Here is a 27,419-nt window from a genome sequence, read left to right as displayed (position 1 = left end):
CTCTGGTCCCCTCCCTGTGCCCCATTTGGGGACATGGGGACCCCAGGTCCTTGGGGACGCGGCGGGGATTCCCAGCAGCAGCACCGGGGCTGTGCGCCTGATTTATCTCAGGGAGGGGGCTGACACTTCCCTCCCCGTTATCTGGCATTCCTCGGCCCCGTGCCTGGCTTTTTGGGACGGAGGCAGCACCGCAAATGGCCTGGAGCCAAAGCTGGGGGGTTGGGGGGGGGGGGGGGGCGCAAGGACCCCCAGGAGCCCCCCCAGCGAGCCCGGCAAACCCCTGGGCGAAACTTTCAGGGCCAAAAAGCTCCGGGAAAGGAGAAGCGAGGCGCGCTGACACGGTGCCAGCCGAGCTGCCCGGGGGAGGCGGGGGGCTGTGGGTTTCCAGCTTCCTTACCCGGCCCCCCCCCTGCTCCCTGGGGATGTGGGGTCGGGTTTCTGCCCGGCGGGGGGCAGCGGGGAGCCTCCCCCCACCCCCGAGCCGGCCCCATCCCCATTTCGTCCCCATTTCATCCCCATTCCATCCCCATTTCATCCCCATCTCCCGGCCCCAAACTGGCCTCGCTCCCAGCTCCGGGGGCGGCGGGCAGCCTGCAGCCAGCCCCCCCCCTCCCTCCTTTTTTAACCCCCCCTTTTTTTTTGCCCAGCCCCGGGGATGCCCGGCCCGCCTTGTCACGGCACAGAGGAGGGGAAATCACAGCTCCGAGGGCGGATTTTGGGACAATCCCGCATTGGCCGACCACGGGGCTGGGGGACCCAATAGCGGAGCCGTCGGGGCTCGGATCCGCCCCATCCCTCCCCGGTTTCCCCCCCCCCCCCCCACCTCGGGGCCGTCCCGTCGGGGCCGCTCCGCTGCGCTCCGGCTGCGGGATGCGGGCGGTGCCGGGGCCGGGGCTGTTGGCCGGGCTCTCGGTGCTTTTTTTAGCCGGGCTCGTTCAAGCTCTGCCCCGGACGAGGCTCCTGCCCCACGGGCCGGCCCGTGGAGACCTCCGGTTGAAGGCCGGCGACGATGAGAGCTCCCCCGCCGTGGCCCTGCCCCGAGCCCTGCGCCTCTACGGCCGCGCCGCCCGCCGCCTCTACGTGAGTGCCCCCCTCCGAAGCTCCCCCGCCGCCTTCCCGGCTCTCTGTCCCTCCATCCGTCCCTCCTTCCACCCCTCCTGCCGTCCTTCCGTCCCTCCTGCCGCCCCTCCGTCCCTGCTGCCTCCCTCTCCCTCCTCATCCTCCTCTCATCCTTCCCTTCCCTCTTCCACTCATCCCTTTCCTTTCCTCCCTCCTTCCACCTCTCCCTTCCCACCCTCCTTCCATCCCTTCCTTTCCTCCTTCCCTCCATCCTTCCACCTCTCCTTTTCCTCCTTCCCTCCCTCTCTTCCCTCTCTCCTCTTCCATCTCTCCCTTCCCTCCCTCTTTCCACCTCTCCCTCTCCTCCCCTCTTCCACCTCTCCTTTTCCTCCCTCCTTCCACCTCTCCCTCTCCTCCTTCCCTCCCTATTTCCATCCCTCCCTCCCCTCTTCCATCCCTCCTTTCCCTCTCTTTTTCCATCCCTCCCTTCCCCTCCCCATCCCTCCACCCCCCCTTTTCTCCCCACGACCCCTCTCCCCTTCCTCGCCCTGACCCCACACGTGCCTCATCGCCCTCCATCCCCACTCCTCCTCCTCCTCCTCCTCCTCCTCCTCCTCCTCCTCCTCCTCCTCCTCGGCGCCTTCCACCCGGCTCCCTGGGGCCGCCGAGGAACAAGAAACCTTTTTCCTCCGCAGCTGTTCCCCCTCCAGCAGCTGGGGCAGCCCCCGAGCCGCAGCTCAGGAGGTGCCCGAGCTCTTTTGTTTCCCCCTGGCCCAACAGGGCCACGCGGCCTCGGGGACCCCCGACCCCGTGCCATGCCCCAGGGGACACCAAGCAGGAGGGAAGGGACACGGGAAGGTGCCCCAGCAGCTCCCCGACACCTCGTGCCCCTCTGCCCGCAGGTGGGGACCAACGGGGTCATCTCCACCCAAGATTTCCCCGGGGAGCCCCAGTACGTGGACGACGATTTCCCCACGGATTTCCCCGTCGTGGCTCCCTTCCTGGCCGACCTGGACACCTCCGGCGGCAGGGGGGACATCCACTACCGCCACGACACCTCCCCGGCCGTGCTGAACCAGGCTGCGGGCTACATCCACGCCGGCTTCCCCCTCACCGCCGGCTCCTTCGTGCCCGACGCCGTCTTCGTGGCCACCTGGGAGGACGTGGGCGCCTACCAGGAGCTGGCGCCGGGCGCCCAGCCCTCGGCGCAGGTGAGGCACGAATCCTCCCTTCTTCTGGGTACCCAAAAATGGATGGTGGGTCCGGTGCTGGAGGAGGCACGGAGCTTCCTTCCCCTCTCACCTCGTGGGGTTTGCTCGCTCTGCGGCTGGGTTTGGAGCTCCGGGTGCTGCCGACCCCAACGCTGCGCCGGAGGGCTGGGTGCGCAGAGCCTGGCTCACCCACCCCTCCGTCCCCAAACCTCTCGTCGGTGCTTTGGGGTGAGCTCTGCATCCTGCCCGGATGCTCCCAGCAAGGATCCGGCCTCCCCATTCCCACCGTGGGCTGATTTTGGGGTCGGGCATGCGTTCCGCCTTCCCCACCCCGCTGCTGATAAGGCTCCCGCGTGGGCGCCGCCTTTTTGCGGCTCTCTCCAAAAATCACCGCGTCCACGGCTGGGAAAGGAGCCGGTGACCTGCCACGGGGCAGGAGGTGACAGGGACACCCCGCCACCGGGAACCGTCCCCGATTGTCCCCAAACTGAGGCCCCGCGGTGGCAGGCTGGGGATTGCTGCGGCCGGGCGGGGGAAGAAAGCGAGGTTTGGAAAGGGAGCGGAGCGCATTTTTTCCTCCTATTTAAAACTTGGGAAAGCAGCTGAAGAATTGCCATCGGAGGCCTCGCAGCGACCTCGCAGCCATCAAAAAATGCGGCCTCGTTTTCTCGCCCTAATTGTTTTTTTTTTTTTTTTTTTTTTTTCCTCTTGGGTCGGGTTTGAAGCTGAAACGAGCCTTGCTCGGGAACGAGCAGCTGGATGGAAAGCCTCGTTTGGGAAGGAAGGAAATTCAGCTGGTGTGCGCCTTGCAGGACTCCCCCTTGCAAAGCCCAACCCCTGAGCGAAAACAGCCGAAAACCCCAAAAAAATAAATCCCCAAAGCCCCTTTTTTCTCCCTAAACGTGCCGTGCTCAAGCAGGATTTGGCCTGGTGGCCTCCCATCTCGGGAAGCCGCAGCTCATCGCTCCCAGCCGGGGCTCAGCCGCAGGGGCTGGGGGCTCCCTAACAGCGAATCCCCCCCCCGGGGACGTGCTCCCCATCCGTGCCGTGCCAATTCCCAGCCCGGCGGGGGCAGAAATCGCCCTCTGGGCTGGAATTTGCCCTTTGCAGAGAGGCCGCCCCTGCTCTTTGCCCCGCGTCCCCGCTGTCCCCCCCCGCCTCCGATGTGTCACCAGCCAAAAAATCGTCCCCCGGTCACCGCCGGGCTGGCTGCGTGGGGGAAGAATCCGACCCGGGGGAGGGGGGTCACCAACCCCTCCCCGATCCCCGGCAGCATTTTGGCTGCCTCTCCGCGGGGTCTCTGAATGCCCCGAGTGTGCGCCGCCGACAACGGGGCTCTTTGTGCCTGCTCGGGGGCGCGCGCGGTGCCGGGGGCTCTCCGGTGGCTTGTCAAAGGGTTGTGCTCGGGGCTGGGGGGCCGGCGGGAGCACACGTGCGTGTTTTTTCCTGAGGAAACCGGGCTGAAATTGTTCTCCCGGGGAAGCGGGGGCGAGGGTTTTCCTCCGGTGTTAAGGGGAAGGTGGTGGGGTCGGGATGGGTGGGGATGGGGATGAGCGGGTGACCCGGCTGGTGAGGGTGCAGGGCACGGTGTGGGGTCACCCATCCCCTGCTGGGGCTCCTGCGGAGGACGGGAGGTGCTGAGCATCCTCCTGGCACCAGGATTTGGCTCACCCAGGCAGCCCCTGCTCCTGGGAGGTGTCTGTAGGGTGACGGGGGGCATTTTTGGGGAGATGCTGCCCCGCTTGCATGCGTTTTGGGGCGCGGGGAGCCTGATCCCTGCCCTTGGGGATCCCAGGGGTCTTGGGCTCCTCCACTGGGGTTCTGCCCTGGTGATGCCTATTTGTCCTGCTCTCCTCTCGGCAGCTCAACACCTTCCAGGCAGCCATAGCCTACGACGAGGATGACACCTACGCCATCTTCCTCTACCCCGAGGGCGGCCTCCAGTTCCTGGGGACGCGGCCCAAGGAGTCCTACAATGTCCAGCTGGAGCTGCCGGCCAGGGTGGGCTTCAGCCGCGGGGACAGCGACGACGGGAGGAGAGAAGGGCTCTTCTACAGCGTGGCCAGCACCGAGCAGGCGCTGAGGCGCCTCGAGCGGTGCGTGGGGGCTCGGGGTGGGCAGGGGGAGCAGGGATGGCGGGGGGCGCACCGGCTGCTGGGGCCGTGCATGAAGCTGGAAGAGGCAGGGGAGCGAGCTGTGGGGGGTGAAGTTTTTTTGGGGGGGCTCAGCACCGTGCGTGTGGAAGGTTTTGGGGAGCAGATTTGGCTTTTTGGACGGAGCTCTCCGGATTTCCGCAGCCGGATTTGTGGGTCGGTGGCTGGGGTCCTGGGGGTCTTCGGTGTTCCAACGCGTGCGCCCGTGTGTGTGTGTGCAGGGGGAGCAACGCGGGGGTGCCCGGCGTGTGGGTCTTCCACGTGGGCAGCTCGGGACCCCTGGAGCACGTGGAGCCAGGGGGGAATGAAGGAGCCAGCCCCGGCACCCCGCAGAGCCCCGCGGCGCCCACGGAGCTACCGGCACGACCCGGCTGGGCGCCCACGTCACCGCGTCCCCGCCACCATGGCCAGCTGAGCGTCGTCCCCGTGGGGCTGCCCGTGTCCCCGGGGCAGGAGCGGAGCCGGCGGCTGCAGCCCGACGGGGACACCCCGCAGAGACACCCCGCAAACCCCGCGTCCTACAGCTCCGGGCACCACGGCGTGGGCGTGGAGGAGGACGTGCATTTTAACACCGACGGTGAGATCCCGTGGTGAAAACCGAGCTGGGGACGGCTCGTGGTGGGTCGGTTCCTAAAAAAAGGGGTCTGTGTGCTGCGGGTTTGTCTTCTCCTGAGCGGGAACGGGTTGGGTTTGCTCCTTTGGCACGCTCCTGGTGCCCAAAACGGATGCCCTGGTGCTGCTCGTGGCCATGCGCCAAGCAGGGAGCCTGGGGTGGCTTTGTCCCCACGTCCCCAAACTCCCCCCTGCTTGTCCCCAGTGTTCACCTACAGCGCGGGCAGCAAGGAGACGTGCGCCCAGCACCACGGGCGCTGCTCCCCGCACGCCTTCTGCACCGACTACGCCACCGGCCTCTGCTGCCACTGCCAGGCCTCCTACTACGGCAACGGGCGGCAGTGCCTGCCCGAAGGTACGGGGACACGCGGCGGGGAGGGCGCCTGGTGCCCCCGGGATGGGGAAGAAAGGTGCCAGGGCTGCGTTTTCTCCCCGCCCAGGGGCCGTGCATCGCCTGAACGGGAAGGTGAGCGGCAGCCTGGTGGTGGGGAGGACGCCCGTCCGCTTCCAGGACGTCGACCTGCACGCCTACATCGTGGGCAGCGACGGGAGAGCCTACACGGCCATCAGCGGGGTGCCCGCGCCCGCTGCTCGTGCCCTCCTGCCCCTCCTGCCCCTCGGAGGGCTCTTCGGGTGGCTCTTTGCCCTCGAGGAGCCCGGCTACGAGAACGGCTTCAGCATCACCGGTGAGCGGGGCCGTGGGTTGGAGATGTAGGGTCGGAGGTGCTCCCCTCGGGTTTGGGGTCGCTGTCACCTCCCCGCTGCGTCGCGGGCTCTGTTGGGTTCAGCAGCGGGGCTGGGGAGGGCTCCTGGGGATGTGCTCCCTGACCCCATTCCGGCACAAATCCCACCTGTCCCCTCCTCCTGCCCAGGTGCTGAATTCACCCAGCACCTGCAGGTGACCTTCTCCCCCGGGGAGGAGCAGGTCCACATCACCCAGACGGCCGAGGGCTTGGGGCCAGACAATTACTTGAGCCTGAAGACCCACATTCAGGGCCAGGTGCCGTTCATCCCGGAGAACTCCACAGTCCACGTCGGCCCCTACAAGGAGCTGTACCACTACTCCAGCTCAGGTAGGAGCTGTGGTCTGCTTATCCCATTTATTTCCCCCTGGTTTTGGTGTCCCCGACGCCGCCCATGCGTGCTGCGCTCAGATCAGCCCCCAACCACCCCATCTCCATCGCGGTTTCCAAAATCCGAGATGGAAATCAGCTTCCCGAGGGTTCCCTTTGCAGCCGTGACGTCCTCAGCCCACCGCGACTACGTCCTCACCTCGGGGGCCTCCAACCAGACCCTGTCGTACCGCCTGCACCAGAACATCACCTTCTCGGGCTGCCCGCACGCCCGCGGCCGCCTGCCCCCTCTCCAGCGGCTGAGCGTGGCGCGCGCCTTCGCCCTCTACGACGCCCAGGAGCAAGCCCTGCGCTACGCCCTGGCCGGCCGCATCGGCTCAGCCCACGGTGAGCACGCTCCTCCGGCCGTGCCAGGTGGGATTTGGGGTCTGGGTTCCTCCTCCCAGTGGTTTTTCACCCGCCAACGAGCCCCCTTCTGCCCCGCAGACGATGCTGAGAGGCCGCCGGTGAACCCGTGCCACGATGGCACGCACACGTGCGAGGCGACGGCGCGCTGCCAGCCCGGCACGGGGCTGGGGTACACGTGCGAGTGTGCGGATGGCTACCGGGGAGACGGACGGGGCTGCCAAGGTGAGGGGGAGGTCGGGGCACCCCGTTCCCTGTGGGGTACCCGCGGTGGGTAGAGAAATTTGGGGTGCTGGGTGTGCCGCAGCATCGCGACACCCGCTGTATGAGGAGCTCCCAGAGGTGCACGGAGGATGTTGATGGATTACGGGGGGGGAATTGAGGTCCCTGGGGGTCCCTGGATTTGGGGGTGGATGGGGAGGTGCCCCAGGAGCAGGGTGGGGATGGAGGAAGGGGCTGCTGTGGGATGGGATGGGCGGTTTGGGGTGGGATGGGTGGTTTGGGATGGGATGGGTGGTTTGGGGTGAGATGGGCAGTTTGGGGCGGGATGGCCGGAGCACCCAGCCCCCAAAACGGGCTGTGGGGGGGGTGCCCCACCACCACCACCGGGGTTCCCGGCATCTCCCCTTTCCTACAGACGTGGACGAGTGCGGGGAGGGCCTGAGCCAGTGCGGCCCCTTCTCCGTCTGCCTGAACGCCCCGGGCAGCTACCGCTGCGAGTGCCGCAGCGGGTACCGGCTGGCGGAGGACGGGCACGCCTGTGTGCGTAAGTGCCAGCCCCAAAATTCAAGGCACCGCATCCCCCAACCCCTCTGCCCCTTCGGGTTCACCCCCAGCACCCCCTAACCCACATATCCCCGCAGCCCTGGCCGATCCCTGCGAGGACGGGAGCCACCCCTGTGCGCCAGGGGACCGCGCGCGCTGCCTGCCCCGCGCCGGGGGCCTCCCCGCCTGCGAGTGCCTGCCCGGCTACACCGGAGACGGCCGCGACTGCACCGGTACGAGCGGGGTGCCCGGTGCCTGCCAGGTCGTGGAGAGGCACCGGGTGCCTGTCTGAGCTCTCCATCCCTTACACAGACGTGGACGAGTGTGCCCAAAACCCGTGTCACCCCGCCGCCGCCTGCCACAACTCCCCGGGCTCCTTCTCCTGCCAGTGCCAACCCGGCTACGAGGGCGACGGCTTCCAGTGCGCGCACGGTGAGGCGCGGAGCTCGCCTTACCCCGGGGTCTGATTCGATTTATTTTTTCCCCCATCCTCACTGCCCCCCTGCTGTGGCTTCTCCACCAGCCCAAGGCAGCACGCAGCGGCTGACGCCGTGCGAGCACGAGCGGCTGTACCCGCGGGTGCCGGGGCACGCGGCGCAGTGCGACGAGCGGGGAGGGTACCGGCCCCTGCAGTGCCACGGGGGCACGGGGCACTGCTGGTGCGTGGACGCCGCGGGGCAGGAGATCGCCGGCACCAGGACGGCGCCGGGCAGCACGCCGCCGCGCTGCGGGAACCCAGGTCGGCGCTGCTGGGAGCAGGGAGGGGAGGAAGGATGGGAAGGATGGGTCCTGCGGCGTGCTGTGGGGATTTTTGGGGGGTTCGGTGGGCGTGGAGGTGCTGGGCGAGGCATTCCTGGCACTACTGGTGGTGCTGAGCTGGAGCTGAGCCCTCCCTGCGTGGCTGCAGGGTGGGGACGCAGTGAGAGGAGGGGGCCCTTTGCCAGGGTGTGGGTGCTGGGCACTGCAAGGGGCACCCAAGCTTTTAGGGCACCCTGCCCACGGGGTTACGGTGCTGGTGGCCATCGGGGCGCCTCCTGCATCATCCTGGGGGGAAAAGGGGCTGTGGTGGGGACATCCCAAAGCCCCATGGCACAACCAGAGCCCCCGGAGCCTCACCAGCACCCACATCCGAGGGTGCCCGGCTGCTCTGAGCTGGCCCCCCATGATCTTGGGGCTCGGGGGGTGGGGGTTTCACCACCAGCAGGGTCCTCCCAGCAGCTGACGCCGTGCGAACACGAGCGGCTGTACCCGCGGGCGGTGCCGCCGGGCCCCTCTCCCGTGGGCGACGGGCACGTGCCGCAGTGCGACGAGCGGGGAGGGTACCGGCCCCTGCAGTGCCACGGCAGCACCGGGCACTGCTGGTGCGTGGACGCCGCGGGGCAGGAGATCGCCGGCACCAGGACGGCGCCGGGCAGCACGCCGCCCCGCTGCGGGAACCCAGGTGAGCGCAAAGCCTCCCCAAAACGTCCCAGCTCCCGCCCCAAAACATCCCAGCTCCCGGGGTGCCCCTCCAGGATCCTTTGTGAGGGTGGGGGAGCGCCCAGCGAGGACTGGGGGGGTTCTGGTGGATCCCCCAGCACCCCGTCCGTGCCCGTGGGGTCCGCGGCGAGGGGGTGCCGGTGTCGTTCCCCGTGCCAGAGCCCACGGAGAGGCCCCCGAGCATGTGCGAGCGCTGGCGGCAGAGCCTGCTGGAGCACTACGGCGGCAGCCCCCGCGGAGACCAGTACGTGCCCCAGTGCGACGCCGGGGGCCACTTCACCCCGCTGCAGTGCCACGGGGACAGCGGGTACTGCTGGTGCGTGGACGAGAGCGGCAGGGAGATCCAGGGCACGCGCTCGGAGCCCGGCAGCCCCCCGCCATGTAAGAGAAGGGCTCTGGGACTCTTCGACCCGCCCCATGCAGCGCTTTTGGGGCGCAGAGCCGAGGCGAGGACCCTCTTTGAGCCACCCCCGACCCTTTTTTCCCCTTCTGTGCCAGGTCTCCCCAGCGTCGCGCCGCCCAGCGCCCGGCCCTCGCCGCGGCCCGACGTGTCGCCGCCGGGCACGGGGACCTTCCTGCTCTACGCCCAGGGGCAGCAGATCGGCTACCTGCCCCTCAACGGCACGCGGCTGCAGAAGGAGGCAGCCAAGACCCTGCTCTCCCTGCATGTAAAGTATCCAGGGCGTTAGGGTTGGGCAGGGGGGTGAGAGATGAAGAGGAGGAGGAGGAGGAGGCGAAGCGAGGGCGCACCGGCACCCTCGGTGCTCCCCTCTCCGGAGTCGGCTGCGACCCTACTGCGAAATTTTTGCCTTTTTCCTTCCTCTGCCTCCTCTTTGGAGCGTCTCCAGCCAGGCCAGACCGAGGGAGAGCCTCCAAAAGCTGGGCCACGACCCTCCCTGCGCCCCTGGGGACGTGAAGCGCCGCTTGCCAACTATTCCCTTCCCCATCCCAGGGCCTCGGGCTGGCCGCGCTGTTGCAGGAAGCTCTCCAGGAGCCGGAGGGTTTCGGACCCATCTGGCCGTGGGTGTGCGCCCGCGGCAGCTGGCCTGAGAGCCCCGGCTGCAGGAGGAGCCCCGTGGGGGTTTTTTTCCTAGGGAAAAGGGGCTCCGAGCATCGCCCCCCCAATTATAGGGGACCCCGGGCGGCTCCCGGTGCTTGCGGCAGGATCTCAGCGCGTCCCCTCCAACCCCATCAGGGCTCCATCGTGGTGGGGATCGACTACGACTGCCGGGAGAGGACGGTTTACTGGACCGACGTGGCCGGCAGGACCATAAACCGGGCCAGCCTGGAGCCCGGCGCCGAGCCGGAGACCGTCATCAGCTCAGGTGTGTCCCCACCACCCGTGCCACCCCTTCCCCTAGAGCCACCTCGGGGTGCCCGCCGTGGCTCTGGGGCCGCCCTGCTTCGGGATCCTGCATCCCCCGGCGCCGTGCGGGGCCGGGAGCCACACGTCCCCTCCCGCAGGGCTCCTCAGCCCCGAGGGGCTGGCCGTGGACCACCTGCGCAGGGCCATGTTCTGGACCGACAGCGGCCTCGATAAGATCGAGCGAGCCCGGCTGGACGGCTCCGAGCGGCGGGTGCTCTTCGACACGGAGCTCGTCAACCCCCGGGCCATCGCCGTGGACCCCGTCCGAGGGTGAGACCCCATTTCTTAAAGTTTTTTTTTGTTTTGTTTTGTTTTGGGGGGCTGCTCGAGGTGGGACGGGGGCGTTTCACCTCGCCGGATGCGCTCAGCGGTGCCAAGACCCCTCCCGGCCCTGCTCTCTCCCACCACACCCCCCCAAAAAAAAAGGATGGGCTCTGTCCTCCCTCGCCCTCTTTTTCTTTAAAACCTCCGGGTTTGGCTAAACCTGCTGTTTCAGCATCAGGCTTATTTTTTTGCAAGGCTTTGAAGCACGCTGCTTGAAAACACAGCCGTGCCCCCGGGGTGCTGTTGCAATACCAAAAGCGCTGCTCCCGAGGCTCACCCTCATCGAGCAGCCACAGCTCGGGTCGTAAACACAATTTGACATCATTCTGGCTTCACTTTTAGAGGTTTTGGGTGTTTTGTTTTTTTTTTTCTTCAAATCGAATAAAGAGCTATTCCAGGCAGCACAGGGGGAAAACCAAGCCTCTTAAGTGATGAGACCCGGCCGTGACGAGGCAGCCAGCGCTCTCCTCCAGCCCTCACGGGTGCCCCGTTTAATTAACCGTGTAATTATTCCCCAAGCAACCTTTACTGGACCGACTGGAACCGGGAGGCACCGAAAATCGAAACGGCCACCGTCAACGGGGCCAACAGGAGGGTGCTGGTCAGCAAGGACATCGGGCTGCCCAACGGCCTGACTTTCGACCCCTTCTCCAAGCTGCTGTGCTGGGCAGACGCAGGTAACTTTGGGGACGGGTCACACACCGAGGAGAAAGCTGCTGCGTGTGCTTTTTATCCCCTTCCCCTGTCCTTGTCCTGAAGATTTTTGGCGTGGCGGGGCTGGGGGGCTCGCGGCACGGGTTGCTTCTACGCCTTCAGGCTGAGAAGCTGGTGGAAAAATTACTGAATGTGGTTTTTTCTTTGCTTTTTGCGGCCCGTGAAAAGGCACCAAGAACCTGGAGTGCACCTTCCCCGACGGGGCGGGCAGGCGCATCATCCAGAACAGCCTCAACTACCCCTTCAGCATCATCAGCTACGCCGACCACTTCTACCACACCGACTGGAGACGGTAAGGGAAGGGTCCTGCTCCCTGCAACAGCCAGAGCAGCTCCTCTCGGGGGAAATAAATGCCAAATGTTGTCCCCAACCCGCTCCTGTGTCCTGGAACCTCACCCGGTCAGCAGCAGGCGCTTGTAAATCTTTCTTAGAGCACAGAACAGATGTTTAGAAACAAGCCCAGCTTCCTGGGAGGGACAGAAATAGTGGTGTGGGTTTTTTTTTCTCTAATGAGGACTTGGCACGGGGTTCTGGATGGAGATCAGGTCAGGGAAAAGATACTGTCCTCGGTCGTTCCCTCTGCCCCACCGCCCGAAGCATCAGGGTCACCAGGAACTCGCCTCTTCCTGCTCCAGCTGGAAGCTCTCAAAACTGCAGTGAAATCTTAGCAGATTACATTAAGCACTCCAGTGCTTGCCATGCTTGGATGAGGCTCTCGGGAGATCATCTCTGATTTCATGTCACCAAAACTCAATGCAGTGAATGAGCTGGGTGTAGATCTTACACAGGGCAAATCTGCCTTGCTCCGCAGGCGTTCAGACCAATTATTTTAGCTGCTTCTGTCTTAAAAGGCACGTAGGTGGGGTTAAAATAAAGAACACCCAAGTAAAGCACTTCTCTGCCACCAGGGATGGCGTGATAGCTGTCAATAAGGAAACCGGCTCCTTTACGGATGAGTATCTCCCGGAGCACCGATCGCATCTCTACGGAATAACTGCCGTTTATCCCTACTGCCCTGGAGGTAAAACCCAAAAAAAACCAACAAATCCCAACCCCTTTCTCCTTCCTGACATCTGTCAGAGGTGCTAAAGAGATCCATTTCTCTCCGCAGCAAGGAAATAACAACTGCAACTTCACGAACCACCAATCTTTGCACCCAAAGGAACTTCAGACCCAGGAAACTGTCACTGCATACAACGAGAGGGGAGAGCCCTTAGCCAAGGCCAACGAAGCGACCTACCGTCCTGCAAAAGATCATCGTGTGTTTTTGAATTTATACCTCAAGTCTTTACTACTGTATTTTTTTTAAAAGTGAAAAAAACATGGATTTATTACAAAAAAAAAAAAAAAAATGGTCCTGTGAATCCTAGGCCATTACTCTAACTCTTGCTTATGCAAGCAAATTTAAAAGGTAGCTTTCTTATTCAAATGTTTTATTTTATTGGAAGAATAGATTTAACTTTATTAGTTCGACAATCCGACCACCAGGTCCTTTTTAACCAAAACCAAGCACAGCGGGGAAGCTTTGGATGCAGTACCTTGCTGGGTCTCGGTCACCTACAGCCCTGAAGACTGTGTACGGTCAGAACAGCGTGCAGAACAGTTTTGGGATATAGCAAAGGCATGGGAGTTGTTTTTTTTTTTTTCCAGAAGACAATTCTGTATTTTCAACACTGCCTCAATGCATGTCTTTTAGTATTTATATTAGAAGAATATGCTAGAAGCAATCTGTTCATACTCGTTGGTTCTCCTGAGTGCCTAACCCCACGGAGACCAACGCGTGTTCAGAAATACATTTTAAGTTGTAATGCTTCACTTTTTCTAGGTTACTTCAATAATTTGAATAAAAACGGTTGTTTTAAGTTTCCCTTGGGATTTCAGTATATCAGTTTTCAGGTGGGTTGTGGAGAAGCAGCGAGCAAGCCCGGAGCAAGCTGTTCACAGGGCAGGACCTCAGCAAAAGAGAAATCTCCAGAGCCTTTACGAAACACTCCCTGCTCCACACAAAGCCAAACACAACGAAAAAAAAAAGTCGTATTTGCCAACTCGGAGCTAACGAGAACAACTTGCTTCTACTTCCCAAACTTCATTTATTTAAAGAAAAAACGGTAATTCACTAGAACAGTCGGAATTCAATTTCCTGTTTTCTTTCATATCAGTAAAATAATATCCATTTCGAACTGCATGCCAGAGTTGTCGAGTTGTACATAGTTCCTAGCTGTACTAAGGACACAGGAGACTAAAAGCTTTAAATCCCTTTATCTCCCAACTTTCCCCAGTCTGTGGTCTGTCTTGGGATCAGCAATAATTGCCTGAACCGCTACGATCGCTTCGTTGATTTTTGTTTGCAGCTCTCGGAGCTCCTCTATATGCAGCAGTCGCAGAATTTGGGCAGCTTCGTTGATAACAGCATCTGGGAGAGTTGCAAAAAAAAGAGAAGCGTCAGGCATTTACATCTGACCTGAAGGTCTGAAGAGCAGCTGAATCTAAGTTAACACTGTGCAGCTCATTCATGCCTGTAGTTTCCATACTCGAAATGGGAGAGTCCCTTTCTCAGGAACTTTCCCTGCTGCTAGAGAGGGTGCTCTGCAAAATCTCACTCGGCTTTGTGCAGCCCGTGCAGTAATCCCCAGCCAAGCTGGGTCACTACGAAGCACTCCAAGTAGTAATTTAGTTGGACACGGGGCAAAAGCGAAGCCAGGCTAGTGGAGCCCGTGCCACCCAGCTCTTGCTTACAAAAAAAACCATCAGGTCAGCCTTGCACTGCCTCTGGTTAGATTTAGTTAGATCTGGTTGATTTAGGTAAATCAGGTAGCTGGAACACACGGGAGAAGCACAGAGGTCCTCTGCTGGTAGGAGTAAGGTTGTACAAGACAAGAGCAGCAAGAGGCATTCCTTCTGGGTGCAAATGTGGCTGTCACTGAAGCATTGCTCCCAGACAATTTAATATATTCCACAGCTAAGATTTGTGCTTTTTTGTTCCAACACAAAATGCTCAAGAGTGCTCATAAATAAGCTGGGAGGGAGCAATTCTTTCCACTACAGGCTTCCAGAAGAATCAGTACACGTTATCTACACATTTGACAGTGATCTACTTTGACAATGACAAACATAGCAATTTAGAAGTAACATCAAGAGAGCTGCTTACCTCCTGTGTCAAAACCCAGAATGTGCTTTTCTAAAGCAACAGGCAAACCCTTTAAAAAGAAAGAACATGATCAAACGCAATTAGAAGTGTCATTTTGCATGCCTGGAAAATAAAATCAAGTATTAGACCAGATAACCAGATTACACCAGAGGAGAGGACACAAGTTTTTCCTTTACAGACACAATCAACTTCAGAAAGTCATCGCACCTGATTGTGTGACTGCCCTTGTGTCCTGAAGCATCACGCACGGAATATTAATGATGAAAAACCTTCATCCTTCACAGTATTCCCCTCCTTGTAGAGAGAGTCCCACTGGATACACGCTGCCCATAGTCAATCCTTAAAAGGCCAACCAGCTGTACTGCAGGAGAACACCCAATACAGCAACATCCCCAACCAGACACATAAAAAGCTCGCACAAACTAGGCTTTCTTGGTAACTCTTGCATTTAAACAGCTGCCAGATTTCAAAGCATTGTCTGATTTGGAAGCAAGCTGCAATCAAGTGAGTTTCTCAAGCACTGAGCTGGCAGCCTCCATCAGCGTCCTCCGAAGCATTTTCTCGAGCGCTGAGCTTCGGAATAAATCTAAACGTTTGATTTTCTAAACACTTGCTCTATAAAACAGTGCAAGCAGAAGTTTTATGGTTTTATTAGCGGTTATTTATAAGCACTGCTCTATTTCTTTCACCCTCTTGAGCTGTGGAGAAGTCAGGGTGAGTGATTGTTCAGCATATTTCCACATACACAGAAACTGATTTAAACAATGAAAATCTTAGAGGTTGCCTTTTACCAGCTATAACTTCTCAGCATTCGCCCTGCACAACAAAAACATTCAGTTCAATCCCATTAGCTTCTACAGCGATGGGGTTACAAACCTCCTACAGAGTGAGGTTTTCTTTTAAAGGGTTATATATATATATAAATATAAATCTTAATATAAAGGGGTGTATATAAAAATATACATGTATATAAATATATACACAGAAATATGTATAAAGGGGTATATAATCTTAAAAACACACGTGCATGAGTGCACACTAGCACTAAAACTTCAACAGCTTGTTGCTAAGAATACTGCTAGTGCCACTTCAGACAGAAACCAGCAGTTTCAGACCACATGCATGCTTTAATAGCTTCATATTTAAGACTGCAAAGACCTCATCACCACCTTAACCTGTTTCAAAGCAGCAAAGCACTGATTCAGCCAGTTCTTTGCAGCCAAACTCCCCAGGGCTGTCGCAGGCACCTCCACTGGGGTGACCCCAGTGGCACTAGAAAGCTGGTGGTGTTTTCAGACCCCCTTTGCTTCCCCTGCCCTGCTCCCCCACCCTGATGCGAGCTCCCTTTTGGCTGCTCAGGCTGCTGTCTGCTCCCTCTGCTGGAAGCTGTCCTTGGCCGAGCAGTGCCCGTGGCCCTTTCCAGCCCTGCAGCGGTCTCATAGCAGGCACTGGGCTGTCCCAGCACCACTGCTGCCACGACCAGAAAAGGAAGGTCTTCGTTTGCAGCGTGGCCTCAAACAGGCAGAGAAATGAAGAGCATCTTTACAGCTGTTACCACGCAGAGCAGGTCATTTTACAGCCTCACTTTACCCTGAATTTTTATTTCAAACTGCTGCACAAAATGCTTGCAACGGGCCTGACCACGGCAGGCATCTCCTCTGTAACTGGAGCTGTCGGCAATAAAACCAGATACCCTGGGAGCGGAAGGCAAGGAGTGTCCAGATGTCAAAGCAGGGGGAAAATGTACCCCCTTTATTGTGCCTTTAAACCCTTTAAACTCCCTTAAAGTGATCCTGACGGATTGCTTCAATGGCATTTGTTGTACTTACCTAGGATACTAGGTAAGGGATGCCTAAGACAGGCTCAGAGCCTGTTGGTACCGATCTGAATCCTGTCCAGACACCGAACTGCAAGCCATTCAAAATATTATTTTTTAAAACCTGTCTTATCTTTAAAACTGTAGCTTGACAGCCCAAGATAAATCTCATTTTATTTTGTAAACCGCACGCACAGCAGTGCAAGTTTCCTCTGCACAGTCTTCATACGCATCCCTCAGCGAGGACCTTTCTACGTCTATTTTATCTTATCCTCACCATATCTTGACATTGCCAAGAATACACAAAATGTCACGAGATGCATTAAGTCCTCAGCCATGCAGAAGCCAAACAATTATAAACCATTTCCAGGGTCAAGACTTAATACAGAGTGTCACTGGCTGGTATCCTGGCCATTTCCAAGCCAGCCAAAGCCAGGAGCAGAGGTTTATTTTCCCGAGCTCCCATCCCGTGACCCAGCTGTCCCCACTGGTTTAGATATTTTCTCCATTTATCCAGCGTATTATGGTACTGACGATCACTCCTGGCGCAGACAAAGCCGTTTCCCTGCCTCCAACCCTCTGCCTTTTCACCACCTCGCTTGGAAATTAATATTCATCACGAGAATATGCTTCCAGTGACGTTATCACGCTCGGTGACACAGGGACATTTCAACCTGACCATGCTCTGAGGACGTAACAAATAAAAAACAGTATTTGGTATGAGAAAATGCACTGATCCTCAAAGATCTTCTGTCAAACTTGGACAATCCCATTTTGATCCCTGCATGTCAGCTTTGCAGCTATGTAAACAACAACAAAAGCTAGCCTTTTATTAGCAGCAGTTAAAGAAACTGAAATGAACGCAGCGATCCCAGCTGCTTTTGTATTTTCCTGCTCTATTATATCTTCTGATATCAGAGTCCAAAGCTCTGATTTACTGTTCCAAGGCTTCTGGCAATGACTGACTGCACTGTGTTCCTGAGCACCTGCAGTTGCCACTTAGTAAACACCACGAGCAGCGTTATGATAACAAATAAAGCACGGGCTGCTCAGAACAGCTGCCAGGAAAGATGAAGGGACTCGCCCTCTTTGACCAGACCCAGTTGCTTTAGCAGGGACGTTTCTAAACACAATCTGCAGGGCAGGAGAGGCTCCCTTCCCTCGATACCCAATGCCAACAGCTGCTATGCCAAGTGCTGGAGAACTGGGATGTTTAAGAAATGACAATCTGGAAAAACAGTCATTGACAGAGAATCGCTGGCGCATTATTCATCCGACCCACAAACAACGTCTCACAGGCAGCTCGTTGTTAAGAAATCATTCTGCAGAATCTGAGGCTTAATTGTAGACGTTTCCTTCACCGTTTCTCACTCAGGGGGAAGGGAGAGAGGAGCTGGGTGACCAACATCCCATCCTTCAAAGGCGTGAGACGTGAGCAGCACAACACTCCATACAAGGAACGTTTCACCTGCTTACGCAGCCAACCCTGCTGATTCCAAGGAAAGCCAGGGCATCTATTTCTTTGGGTGCTGTGGTCCTGCTGCGATGAACAGTAACCCTTTAGCAGACACTAAGATGGGAAAACAGCTGCTCACTTGTGGTATGGTACAGGCACACTTTGCACAGAACTGAGGAAAGAGCTCTGCATGCTCCCCTCGGGTCTTTCAGGTTCAGAACTGCCAAAGCAAAGCAAGTTTTCAGCACCCAATTAAGCGAAGTGTTTGAACAGCACCCACTTTGACAGAGATGGCAGGCGCTGAACAATTAACACCGGCTTTCTGCACTGTGTATACAAACCTCCTTGGACTGGTTGGCCTTCGCTATGGCATCCTGCGTCAAGCGCTCTTGAACCAAGATGCGAATCGCCTAGGAAAAAAAAAACATTTAAAGGCCAGAGTCATTCATTTACGTCTCGATGCATTTCACAGACAATTCATGGGAAAAGGAGCCAACGCTTTAAGCTAGCATAACCACAGCTTTGCTAGAGACTTTTGAAGAACTCCTTCAGACCTTAAAGCTCTGTAAATAGCGCTACTCCTCGTAAGGAGCAGCTTACACAGGCAGAGTTGGCTAGGGAAAGGTTAACCAAAAGAGGTGAGGGCGCTACACTTTTCATTTCAGCCACCGCTGGGCCAGAAACTGCTAAGTACTAGGAGCAGCCAAGAAAGTTTGCCATTCCTAAAATGAGTTGCTAACGATCCCAAAGCAGCAGTACTTTTATTTTTGAGCTTACACTGCCTGGATTACACTGTTCCACCTCTAACGCTGCAACAATGCTGCTTCTTCAGGAAGGAATTCCTTCCACAGGGATCTTTCAGTAGGTACTGAGCCACCTTTCACATGCAGAGAAACTTGGAAAGAGGCTCCCCAACCAGGCTTTAAAAAGGCAAAGAAAAGATTTAGAGAAACAAGAAGAGTCTTAACAGTCCTGCTGCTCATCTGCTTTTACTGGCTCCAGAACACAGCCCGAAATCCTACTGAGCTATTAGCTGTGATACCTACAGCTGGAAATGCCTCTAGAAACTAACAAAGAAATACCAGGCAGGCATTCTTCCACCAAAAAAACACTCGGTCTGTCAAAAACATTCTGCAGACTTTCCCTGATGAATAGCCCAACGTGACGGCAGCAGTCGTGCTGCTTCATGTTTCTCCCCCACGATTTCTCCTGGTTTTGTTCATGATTAGAGTGGAGACGTGATCCTACGAAGCTGTCAGTGAGCATTTCTAGGAACCTAACTGAGGGAATTGGCCTGGATATGAGAAGTGATTTGATAAGAAGTTTAACTTTAAACTCCAGTGGTGAAACCAGACCTCACATGGGAGAGTTTTGAGTGGCTTTTACTTCAGAAAAAGTGTGCAACTGTGTTACATAGGTGGTTTGTGCCCAACTTCTCAAATTGCAGGTAATAAAAGGGGGAATCCAAATAGCTCTCTGCTTCTGGCCAAGGTTTGGCCAGATGCCTGCGTCAGGCTTGCACCCTTCTGCCTTCCCTAAGGAGCCATTCCAGAGTGTCTAAGCCTGAACATGCGTCATAATCTCTACGTATGGGCACTGCAACAGGCAATGTGGGGTAGAAATAAAGACTTTCACTGACACATTTCATTATCATCTAGCCTTGCAGGCCAGCATTGCTGTTGTTTGTGCAACAGAAATTGCCATCACAAGAATCTGTTCTTAAGGTGTTCTTAAGGCAATTAAAAAGAGGAAAAATTCAGGCTCGTGGTTTTGTCCAACTACCTCCAACCAAAAAAATAGCGAGACTAGAAATGCTGAAAGAATGACAAAAATGTAAATACTTTCACACAGAAAACACATTCTGGGTTGTTAGTACCAAATAGGTGGACCCAGATAAAGCTTGCTAGCCTTGAGACACAGCTGGAAGAGCAGCTGAAGGAATTCTGCTGGACAAGGGCTGAGAAGGAGAAAGCGGCTGACAGGATAACTCTAGGTCATCGTTTCCTCAGGAACCCAGGCTAATACGATAGTGCCTTACCTGTTACAGACTTACCCACCTATACAAACTTCACCACCCATTCATTGCATGAGTTTCTCCAAGATAAATTTAGCATATTGCAACAAATGGGCATTATTCTCCTGTTATTCAGTGAAATAAGCTTACTTTGGTGCCAAACAAAACCAAGTGTATTTCCATATTATGACATGATCACGTGGGAACTCTGGATTGCTCCCACCTCACTAAATACAGGGCTTGGAGAACACAGCCTCAACCTGAAATTTACAGGTAACGACAGAATTCCCACACTAAGTCACTAATTTTCCCAAAATCACAAGGAATATCTTTACAAAATTTATTTGCTTACTTACTGCATTTAAGGGCTATAATCAGCTGTCAAGAATAAACGAAACAGACTTCGGTAGTGACAAGGAATAAAGGATTCATAGGACCAAAAGTCACGAGGAGGCAGCATCTAACTGTGGCTTCTCCCTGTGTTGCTTTAAAGCATCTTTTGCATCCCTTAGTCTCTGTTTTCAAGTTTCTCTTTTAATTTCTAGATTTGGAACGCAATGCTAGTCTTCAAGCATGTTCCTCAATATTTCTGAGGCTTGCAGAAACCTCACCAAACAGCAACTTCTGCTAACCTAGAGCACTTCAAAACCTGACCAACAGTTCTCAGCTAGCATTGCAATTCCCGGAACTCAGCTACAATCAAACTGTTTACCAAGGTAATTATCCCTGCATTAATTTCTGTGATTTATACTGTGTGTTCTTATCTACTTGGAAAGGCCCATACTTTCTCTTTGTTCCTAAAAAAGCCATAGTTATCAGTAAACGTGCACCACAAGGTATTACATGTACACTAGCCACCGGAGGAAGAAGAAAAAGGAGACCTGAAAACCGTGAAGCTCACCTTAAGCATTACCAAGTAATCATCATGTCGCTGGATCTGAAGCAGATTAGCCAAAGCCATCACTCCAGCCTTGAAATCAGGATTATTCACTGTAAAAAAAAAAAAAAAAAAACAACAAAACAATAAAACCAAAAGACAGTTCAACTGGCTGCAGAAGACAATTAGCTTCCTGATTCCACGGTACCAGATTGCCCTCAAGTGTGCAGGCCACACAGGCACAGCAGCAAGCACCCAGTCACTGCAGCAGTAACAGAAGGAAAGCGCTCAGCCCGGCGCAAGGCTGAAGCCTGCATAAGGTTATAAAAGATACAAAGCCGTGGAAATGTGCCACGAGGCTTTGTAAGCGGGTTGTAGAACCCCATCCGAGCACAAACATGCTTTGCTTCCAATGCAGAGCACGTTACGTATGTCCTACTACAAAGGAAACCAGTGTTAAGGTTTTGAAATTAAAGCCCATCGTGAAGATATTCTCTTTTAGAGATCTTTCTTTCTCTGCCTGCTGGCTGGGAGTAGGGCCAGCTCCAGCTGTCTTTCTGTACAAGGCGTAATGAGGGAAGATTTGGGGGATTTCAGGCTATTTTTAGTGGCTGCTTTCCCACCAGTTCTACTTGTTACAAACGTGCCTAGCCATCAAGAAAGATAGTGGTCATGAGGAAAAGGTAAAAAACCCTCAGCTGCTTCCTCACTGCCTGCTCAGAGCCCTCCCACCTTCTCTGTATCTGCTCAAGTCTCTGGGTACTTCATTCTGCTGGGAGACTCTGTGCCTCTGCCCTTCCCCAGGAGGGAAAGGTCTGCACCAGTGCACACCCAGACACCTGGTATTCAAAAGGCGCAGTTCCTCTGTCCTTTATGTCCAGGCACGCAGATACAAACAACTCGAAGTAACTTTCAGAACACTGTTTGCAGAGAAACAGTTTGGGGCAGCATTAAAAAGAAGTATATGAACCCTGCATTCCTAAAGCTTTAAAAATGGCTTAAAAAAGTTGTATCACAGTACTGTAACAACTTAGAATCCAAAGACCTTCACGCAGGCCACAGAACACATCTGTGTATGATGCAGCCATCATTTCCAACGCTGTTGCACACTTACCGTCCAAGTTAATCAGCGGTTCTGCGTTTTTTGCTGTATTGTCAGTATTCTTAGCACCATCAGGGGTAGAGTCCTTATACTTGTCAGCTGTTAAATTGAGAAGTAAATACGATCAGCGTTAGGGCTCATTAAAAAAATGACTAGTTAAAAGTTTAGAGCCAAACTTGCTGTGTTTTTGGGGTGTGGTGCACGCCCAGCCTTCCAGAAGGCAGCTGAACAAGCTGCAGCTGCCATCAGTTCACCTAAGACCGGCCCTGGGCCTTTACCAGGGTGTACACAGGGATCAAGATCTGCAGACTCAAAGGGGTTCTAAGCAGTGAACGAACCACTTCCAACACAGGCTTTGTTTTACAGACTGCAGCATTCCAGAAATGCCCCACAAATGTGCTTTTCAAGTATTTGGAGGTGGAACCTCTGCCGTTTCCTCCATCCTCACATAAACCTGAGTCCAAGGCAGCTCACTTTCTCCAGCACAGCAGACCAAGAACCAGCTTTATGGGTTTCAGGTATTCATATCCCATCCTTGTCTTGGGCAGAGCTCAGCCCTGCAGCAATTAAAGGTAATGGAAAACAGCACTCTGCCTATTATAATGCTTGCACTAATTACATTTGTAATGTACAGCACTCTCCCTGCAAACGCACTGCTGCTGACCGTGGAGGCTCAATTCAACTCTTTCATACCCTTGTCCCAGTTCCCAAGGGTTCAGGATCTACTCCCCATGGAACAAGGCTTTAAGAATATCTTAATTTATTTGAATGTTAAAGAAAAAGCACGCAGCAGACTTTGGAGTAAGTTCTCGTAAAGGCAACACCACGGGGAGAAGGGGATAAATATATACCACGGGTTTGGCTACATCCAGAAATAGAGCAGCAAATGTGAGTGTGGTGCTGCACTGTCCCGCAGGAGCTGAGCTGAAGGGAAACAGTTCCCATCTAAATACGCTGCCAAATCAAGCACATGAAATTGCATTTCAATTTATACTTTTGACGTTGTCTTAATTTGACAAGCTCTTCATAACATTAAATAGCCACACAGGTTCCCCACCGACGTGAAGCACTGGAGGAGTTCATCTTACCGTTATCTCCGTACTCGAGCCGAACTGCTAAGCCAAGGAGCCAGTCCACCGTTTCTTGTCGCTCCTGGATTTTGAAGGGACAGTTCACATCCTTCATGTACTGCGGAGCAGGAAGAGGAGAAAAGGAAGAGGTGTTAATGACTGGAAGGAAACACTCGTATGAATTAGCTAGGAGCACAGAGCTGCTTTGTGAACAGTCCCTGCAGTTGTTAGAAGATAATTATTAACAAGAAGCATCATTACAGAACATCCTGCTGCAGCATCTAATCCACCTGAGGCATGTGAGAGCAGCCCAACGCTTGCTCCAGTCTGCCATTTAATAATGGAACCTGCTTTTTCCTGAGTAACTGATGCCATTCACTGTCACACTGACAACCAGACAATTCAAACACCCTTCTCTTTACGCAGTGAGCAGAGGCAAGGGAGAGGAGGACAGAGAACCTAGCACAGCAAAGCTTCCCATCTAAAGCAGGAAGGAGGAACGATGCAACCCAAAGCTCTCACAATACCGGTACCAAGGTACAACAATGCCCTTAAACCACCTGCACCAAAATGAGAGGATTCTGAGGGGGCAGCACAAGTAATTTTTCCCTTGAGGGAAAATTGTGTGCAATAAGGGAGGACAAAGTGAGGCTGGGATGCACGTGAGCTGGTGAGCTCTGCTGGCAGGCACGCAGAGAAGGGCAACCTGGCTTCACCAGGCAAGATTACATACCACTGACACCACAACAGCACCAGCAGCCAGTAATTCTGGTATCACACACGTTGAAAACTCAGAGCACTACCCCAGCATCAGCCTTGGCACTGTGCTTTAGGCTCCCACCAGCATAGCACGAGCACTGCAGCTCCAAACCTTCTGGGCAGCGAATGAGGTAAACAGTTCCAGGAAAAACAAGCGAGATGAACGGGCAGCGAGCACCAAGAGCAGCATTTTCAGCTCCTCCTGGGGCTGTTGCGAGAGAAAGGAAGCGGGAACGAACACAGAACCAGCTGATGGTGACTCAAAGTGCTCACAAGCACGCAGGAGATTGCTTGCAGAGCCATGGCTGCTTGCCACTCCTTGCCCCAGCAGTGGAAAATCATCTAGGAGGTGCAGAGTTGAGCTGCAGCAGCTTTATTTCAGCCCCTCGCAACGCTTGTGACTGTATGAGCCTGATCCAGTCTCATTTTGGTACAGAAAAACCGTAACGCAGAAAAAGGTGTTTGTTTGTGGCCAATGTCAACAGCTAAATCAATTCAGGCAAGGAAGATTAGGGCAGAAGCTATTCCAAAAACGTGGCTGAGTGAAAATCACACACAAAAAGCTCTACCAGCTGAACTCCTACAGCTTGGCTCCTGTTACACATTTAAATTCCCAGAAATGGAAAAGTTGAGGCGCAGGACAAGTGTTCAGTCGGTTACACTCAACCACTGCAGAAGCCGTGAATTGTCACTGACATACGACACATTTATAGTTAAGTTTGTGCTTTTAAAACACCAAAATACCTTTTCGAATGCTTTGGGCCAGTCATCGCTGTGTATGTTTCTTAAATTCCCTCGGTCTTCAATCTTGTAGTGCCTGATTTTCTGGTCTTCAAGCCAGACGATGAAATTCCTGAATTCTGTTTCATCTGCAGGGAGAAATAAAGAGAGCAAAAGTCAACCGACACCTTCAGGGCAAAAACGAGCCCCAAAATTCTGATCCAATTCATATAAACGCCGGCGCCCCTGGGCACTTTCATTTATTATCATGAAGAAAGATGTACTTAACACTAAAATCATGTATTCCAGGATAATCTCTGACCAAAACTCAACAGTCTGAGCTTTTTTCACTTTGAATTTGCTATGGTTAATGGTCTACACTAAAAGGCATCAGCCAAAATACTGTTTTTATTAGGAATTCAATTATAATTATCACTAAGCAAAGGCAGAGAAGTGAAACAATGACATTAAGAAGTTCAGCTCCTAACTCTGCTGCCCAAACATGTCCCATGCTGCAAAAAAACCTTTTCTGCATCAAAAACCAACACACACAGATCCATGACTACACAGGGGCATTTTCTTCCTTCCTTCTCTGTTGCCTCAGCCTTTCTGGGTTGTTGGCCCAACATTTCATCCCTTGGAGCTGGAGCTCCACAAAGGCTGCTCTCCAAAGATGCCGGTAGCAGACAAAGCAATTTCTTTGCACCTGTGCTTCGCAGCTCTTGAGCACCACCAGCACCTCAAAAACCAGCTGACACTCAGGGACTGGATGAGTTTAAATACCCAGAGTTAATGAAGTTAATAACCTCAGATCAGACTGGGGTAAGCACACTGGTTTCCCAGCAGGGACGAGGACTTCATCATGGACTATTTCTACCTGTTAGGGGTTTCTTCTGTGTGATCAAAGTCTCGTGCTGCCCCTGAAGGTGGTCTAAGGAACACACAGTCACAATGTAATTGAATTAAAGCTTTCAAAAACAACTCTTACAGCTTCTACGCATACGTGAATTACAGCTTTCAGTAACTTCTCCAACTCCTACACATCCCAAGGCTCCTGAAGGTGGTGGAAGAAACACCTGCTCACAACATACGTGAATTACAGCTTTCAGTGACGCCTTTTACAGCTTCCACACCGCCAAAACAAACCCTTGAGGAAAAGAAATGGCAGCTACAAAGAGCTAAGGGTGCACGGTAACAGCAGATGAGCCTCGAAAGCGAAACGAGCCCTGAACCCACACCGTGAAGCAGCCGATCCCCAGGAGCACACACTGCCTCTCCGTAACGCCTGCCACAGCGCCCTTTTAACCAAAAAAACACGAAAATACGACAAAAAAGGGCACGCCGCGCACGAAAAGAGCCGCCTGTCGGGCCTGTGAGGGCTGTGAGGCACCCTCAGGGCCCCGAGCTCCGCAACGCCGCCGGGACGGGGCCGTGAGGGGGCCGGGGGGGTCCTGAGGGGACCGTGAGGGGACCGTGAGGGGACCCTGAGGCCCTGGGCCGGGCCTGGCCGCCGTGAGGCCTGCGGGCCCGGCTGCCCCGCGGGGCCGGGAGTGCCGTGAGGGAGCGCGGAGCCCCGTGAGGGGAAACGGAGCCCCCCGAGGGGGTCCCCGAGCCCCCGGGGGGGCCGCGGCCCCTCACCCCTGCAGCTGAAGCCGCCCGGGTTGTGGTAGTCGAGCGCCGACAGCTTGCGGCGGAACATGGCGCCGCCCTGCCCCTGCCGCCCCGCCGCACCGGAAGGACCGCCCCTCCCCTTCCTGCCCAGCGCGGTCTGGGGGGGGACGACCGCCATTGGCTCGCGGGGGGTGAAGGGCAGGGGTGTTGTCCAATAGGGGAGAGGGGAGGGAGGGGGGAGGGGGGTGGGGTGTGGGGCTGGGAGGGGGCGGGGCTTGGGGGCGGGGCTTAAGAGGGGGCGGGGATTGGAAGGGGGAGGGAGTTGAGGGGCGGGGCGTGGTCTCGTGTTGGTATGGTCGACGAGGGGGCGTGGTCTCATTGGGGGCGTGGTCTCCCTTTGGGGCGTGGTCTATGGAGGGGGCGTGGCTTGAGCGGGGTTTGCTGTGGTGTAAGGGGAAAGGAGGGGAAGGAACGTGGGGAGGGGAAATAAGGGAAGGGGAAAAAATGGGAAAAATGGGAAATAGGGAAAAGGGAAAAGAAAAGGGGAGAAATGGGAAAAGGAAAAGGAAAAGGAAAAGGAAAGGAAAGGAAAGGAAAGGAAAGGAAAGGAAAGGAAAGGAAAGGAAAGGAAAGGAAAGGAAAGGAAAGGAAAGGAAAGGAAAAAGAATTGGTAAAAAAAGAAAAATGAAAAGAAAGGGAAAAAAAGGGAAAAGAAAAAAAAAAGAAAAAAGAAAAGAAAAGGAAGAAAATGGAAAAGAAAAAAAAAAGAAAAAAAGGAAAGGAAGAAAATGGGAAAAGGAAAAAAAAGGAAAGAAAAGAATTGGGGAAAAAAAGAAAAAAGAAAAGAAAAGAAAAAAATAGGAAAAGAAAGAAAAGAAAATGGAAAAGAAAAGAAAAGAATTGGGAAAAGAAAAAAAAGAGAAATTGGAAAAGGGAAAAAATGGGAAGAGGGAAGGGAAGGGAAGGGAAGGGAAGGGAAGGGAAGGGAAGGGAAGGGAAGGGAAGGGAAGGGAAGGGAAGGGAAGGGAAGGGAAGGGAAGGGAAAAGGAAAAGAAATGGGAAAAAAAAGAAAGGGGAAAAGAGAAAAGGGAAAAGAAAAAAATAAAAGGAAAAAAATTAAAAAAAAAATAGAAAAGGGAAAGGAAAGGGGAAAAAGAGAAAGGGGAAAAGGAAAAAAAAAAAAAAAAAAAAAAGGAAAAATAAGAAAGAAAGAAGAAAAAAAAAAGAAAAAATGGAAAAGGGAAAAGGAGAACCCGGAGCAGACAGGACAAGGACTGGTGCAGAGGCCCCGCAGAGCTCCCCGCTCCCACCTGCCCGGCCCCGTGGACACCCCCCCACACCCCCCCCCTCTCCCCCACCTAACGAATTACCGGAGGCAATTAGCGGTGCTGAGGGCACCCGAGGGAAACAACCCCAAAAACGCGGCCTGCAAAGTGCTGCCGTCCCAACCCTACAAACCTACAAAACCTACAAAACCTACAAAAAATGGGGAAAACGCCATCCCGCAGCCCCCCCCGTCTTGCCCCCATCCCGCCCCCGCACGACACCACCACGGGAGCCTTGAAACAAATCCCAACTTTTATTTTATTGATTTCCACCGAGCACACACAGACCACGAGGGATGGGGATGCGCTACACCACGACGCCGACCTCCCTGCGCCCCATTACAAACCCCCAAAAATCCT

The 27,419-nt window shown here is 55.0% G+C and overlaps 2 protein-coding genes across 5 annotated transcripts; one reads left to right on the top strand and one right to left on the bottom strand.

Moving 5' to 3' along the window:
• Window positions 1-831: 831 nt before the first annotated feature.
• On the top strand, window positions 832-12,806 carry NID2 (nidogen 2). 4 transcript variants are annotated; one of them, XM_082762287.1, is made up of 22 exons: window positions 832-1,080; window positions 1,962-2,270; window positions 4,134-4,366; window positions 4,645-5,000; window positions 5,241-5,390; window positions 5,476-5,721; window positions 5,908-6,108; window positions 6,271-6,495; window positions 6,595-6,738; window positions 7,151-7,279; window positions 7,377-7,511; window positions 7,591-7,710; window positions 7,802-8,017; window positions 8,483-8,719; window positions 8,917-9,138; window positions 9,256-9,425; window positions 9,953-10,082; window positions 10,222-10,393; window positions 10,967-11,124; window positions 11,330-11,453; window positions 12,070-12,182; window positions 12,273-12,806. In XM_082762287.1, exons 1-22 carry the CDS (start codon window positions 871-873, stop codon window positions 12,281-12,283), a joined length of 4,011 nt encoding a protein of 1,336 aa, XP_082618413.1. In that variant the 5' UTR covers window positions 832-870; the 3' UTR covers window positions 12,284-12,806. The 4 variants fall into 4 exon arrangements, with proteins under 4 accessions (XP_082618413.1, XP_082618412.1, XP_082618411.1 ...); XM_082762286.1 differs by having other exon boundaries at window positions 8,480-8,719; XM_082762285.1 differs by having other exon boundaries at window positions 6,271-6,522.
• A 425-nt stretch (window positions 12,807-13,231) lies between these two features.
• RTRAF (RNA transcription, translation and transport factor) lies at window positions 13,232-25,845 on the bottom strand. The gene is made up of 8 exons (XM_082762288.1): window positions 25,762-25,845; window positions 24,148-24,272; window positions 22,663-22,762; window positions 21,587-21,673; window positions 20,497-20,585; window positions 17,923-17,991; window positions 14,310-14,358; window positions 13,232-13,574 (listed from the first exon to the last, which is right to left on the bottom strand). The coding sequence occupies exons 1-8, from the start codon at window positions 25,820-25,822 to the stop codon at window positions 13,420-13,422; spliced, it is 735 nt and encodes a 244-aa protein (XP_082618414.1). The 5' UTR covers window positions 25,823-25,845; the 3' UTR covers window positions 13,232-13,419.
• Window positions 25,846-27,419: the final 1,574 nt, after the last annotated feature.

This window comes from Aythya marila (assembly GCF_965140915.1).
Source record: "Aythya marila genome assembly, chromosome: 5".
In the NCBI taxonomy this organism is placed as follows: domain Eukaryota; kingdom Metazoa; phylum Chordata; class Aves; order Anseriformes; family Anatidae; genus Aythya; species Aythya marila.
Note: the sequence above shows the minus strand (reverse complement) of the source record. Positions and strands in the feature narration are given on the sequence as shown.

Coding starts and splice junctions, on each gene's coding strand:
- NID2 (XM_082762284.1), top strand. CDS start 871: ATGCGGGCGGTGCCGGGGCCGGGGCTGTTGGCCGGGCTCTCGGTGCTT. Junction 5,722..5,907: donor GAACGGCTTCAGCATCACCG/GTGAGCGGGGCC, acceptor CCTCCTGCCCAG/GTGCTGAATTCACCCAGCAC. Junction 6,523..6,594: donor CGCTCCTCCGGCCGTGCCAG/GTGGGATTTGGG, acceptor TCTGCCCCGCAG/ACGATGCTGAGAGGCCGCCG.
- RTRAF (XM_082762288.1), bottom strand. CDS start 25,822: ATGTTCCGCCGCAAGCTGTCGGCGCTCGACTACCACAACCCGGGCGGC. Junction 20,586..21,586: donor ACCGCTGATTAACTTGGACG/GTAAGTGTGCAA, acceptor TTTTTTTTACAG/TGAATAATCCTGATTTCAAG. Junction 13,575..14,309: donor TCTGGGTTTTGACACAGGAG/GTAAGCAGCTCT, acceptor CAACTCTCCCAG/ATGCTGTTATCAACGAAGCT.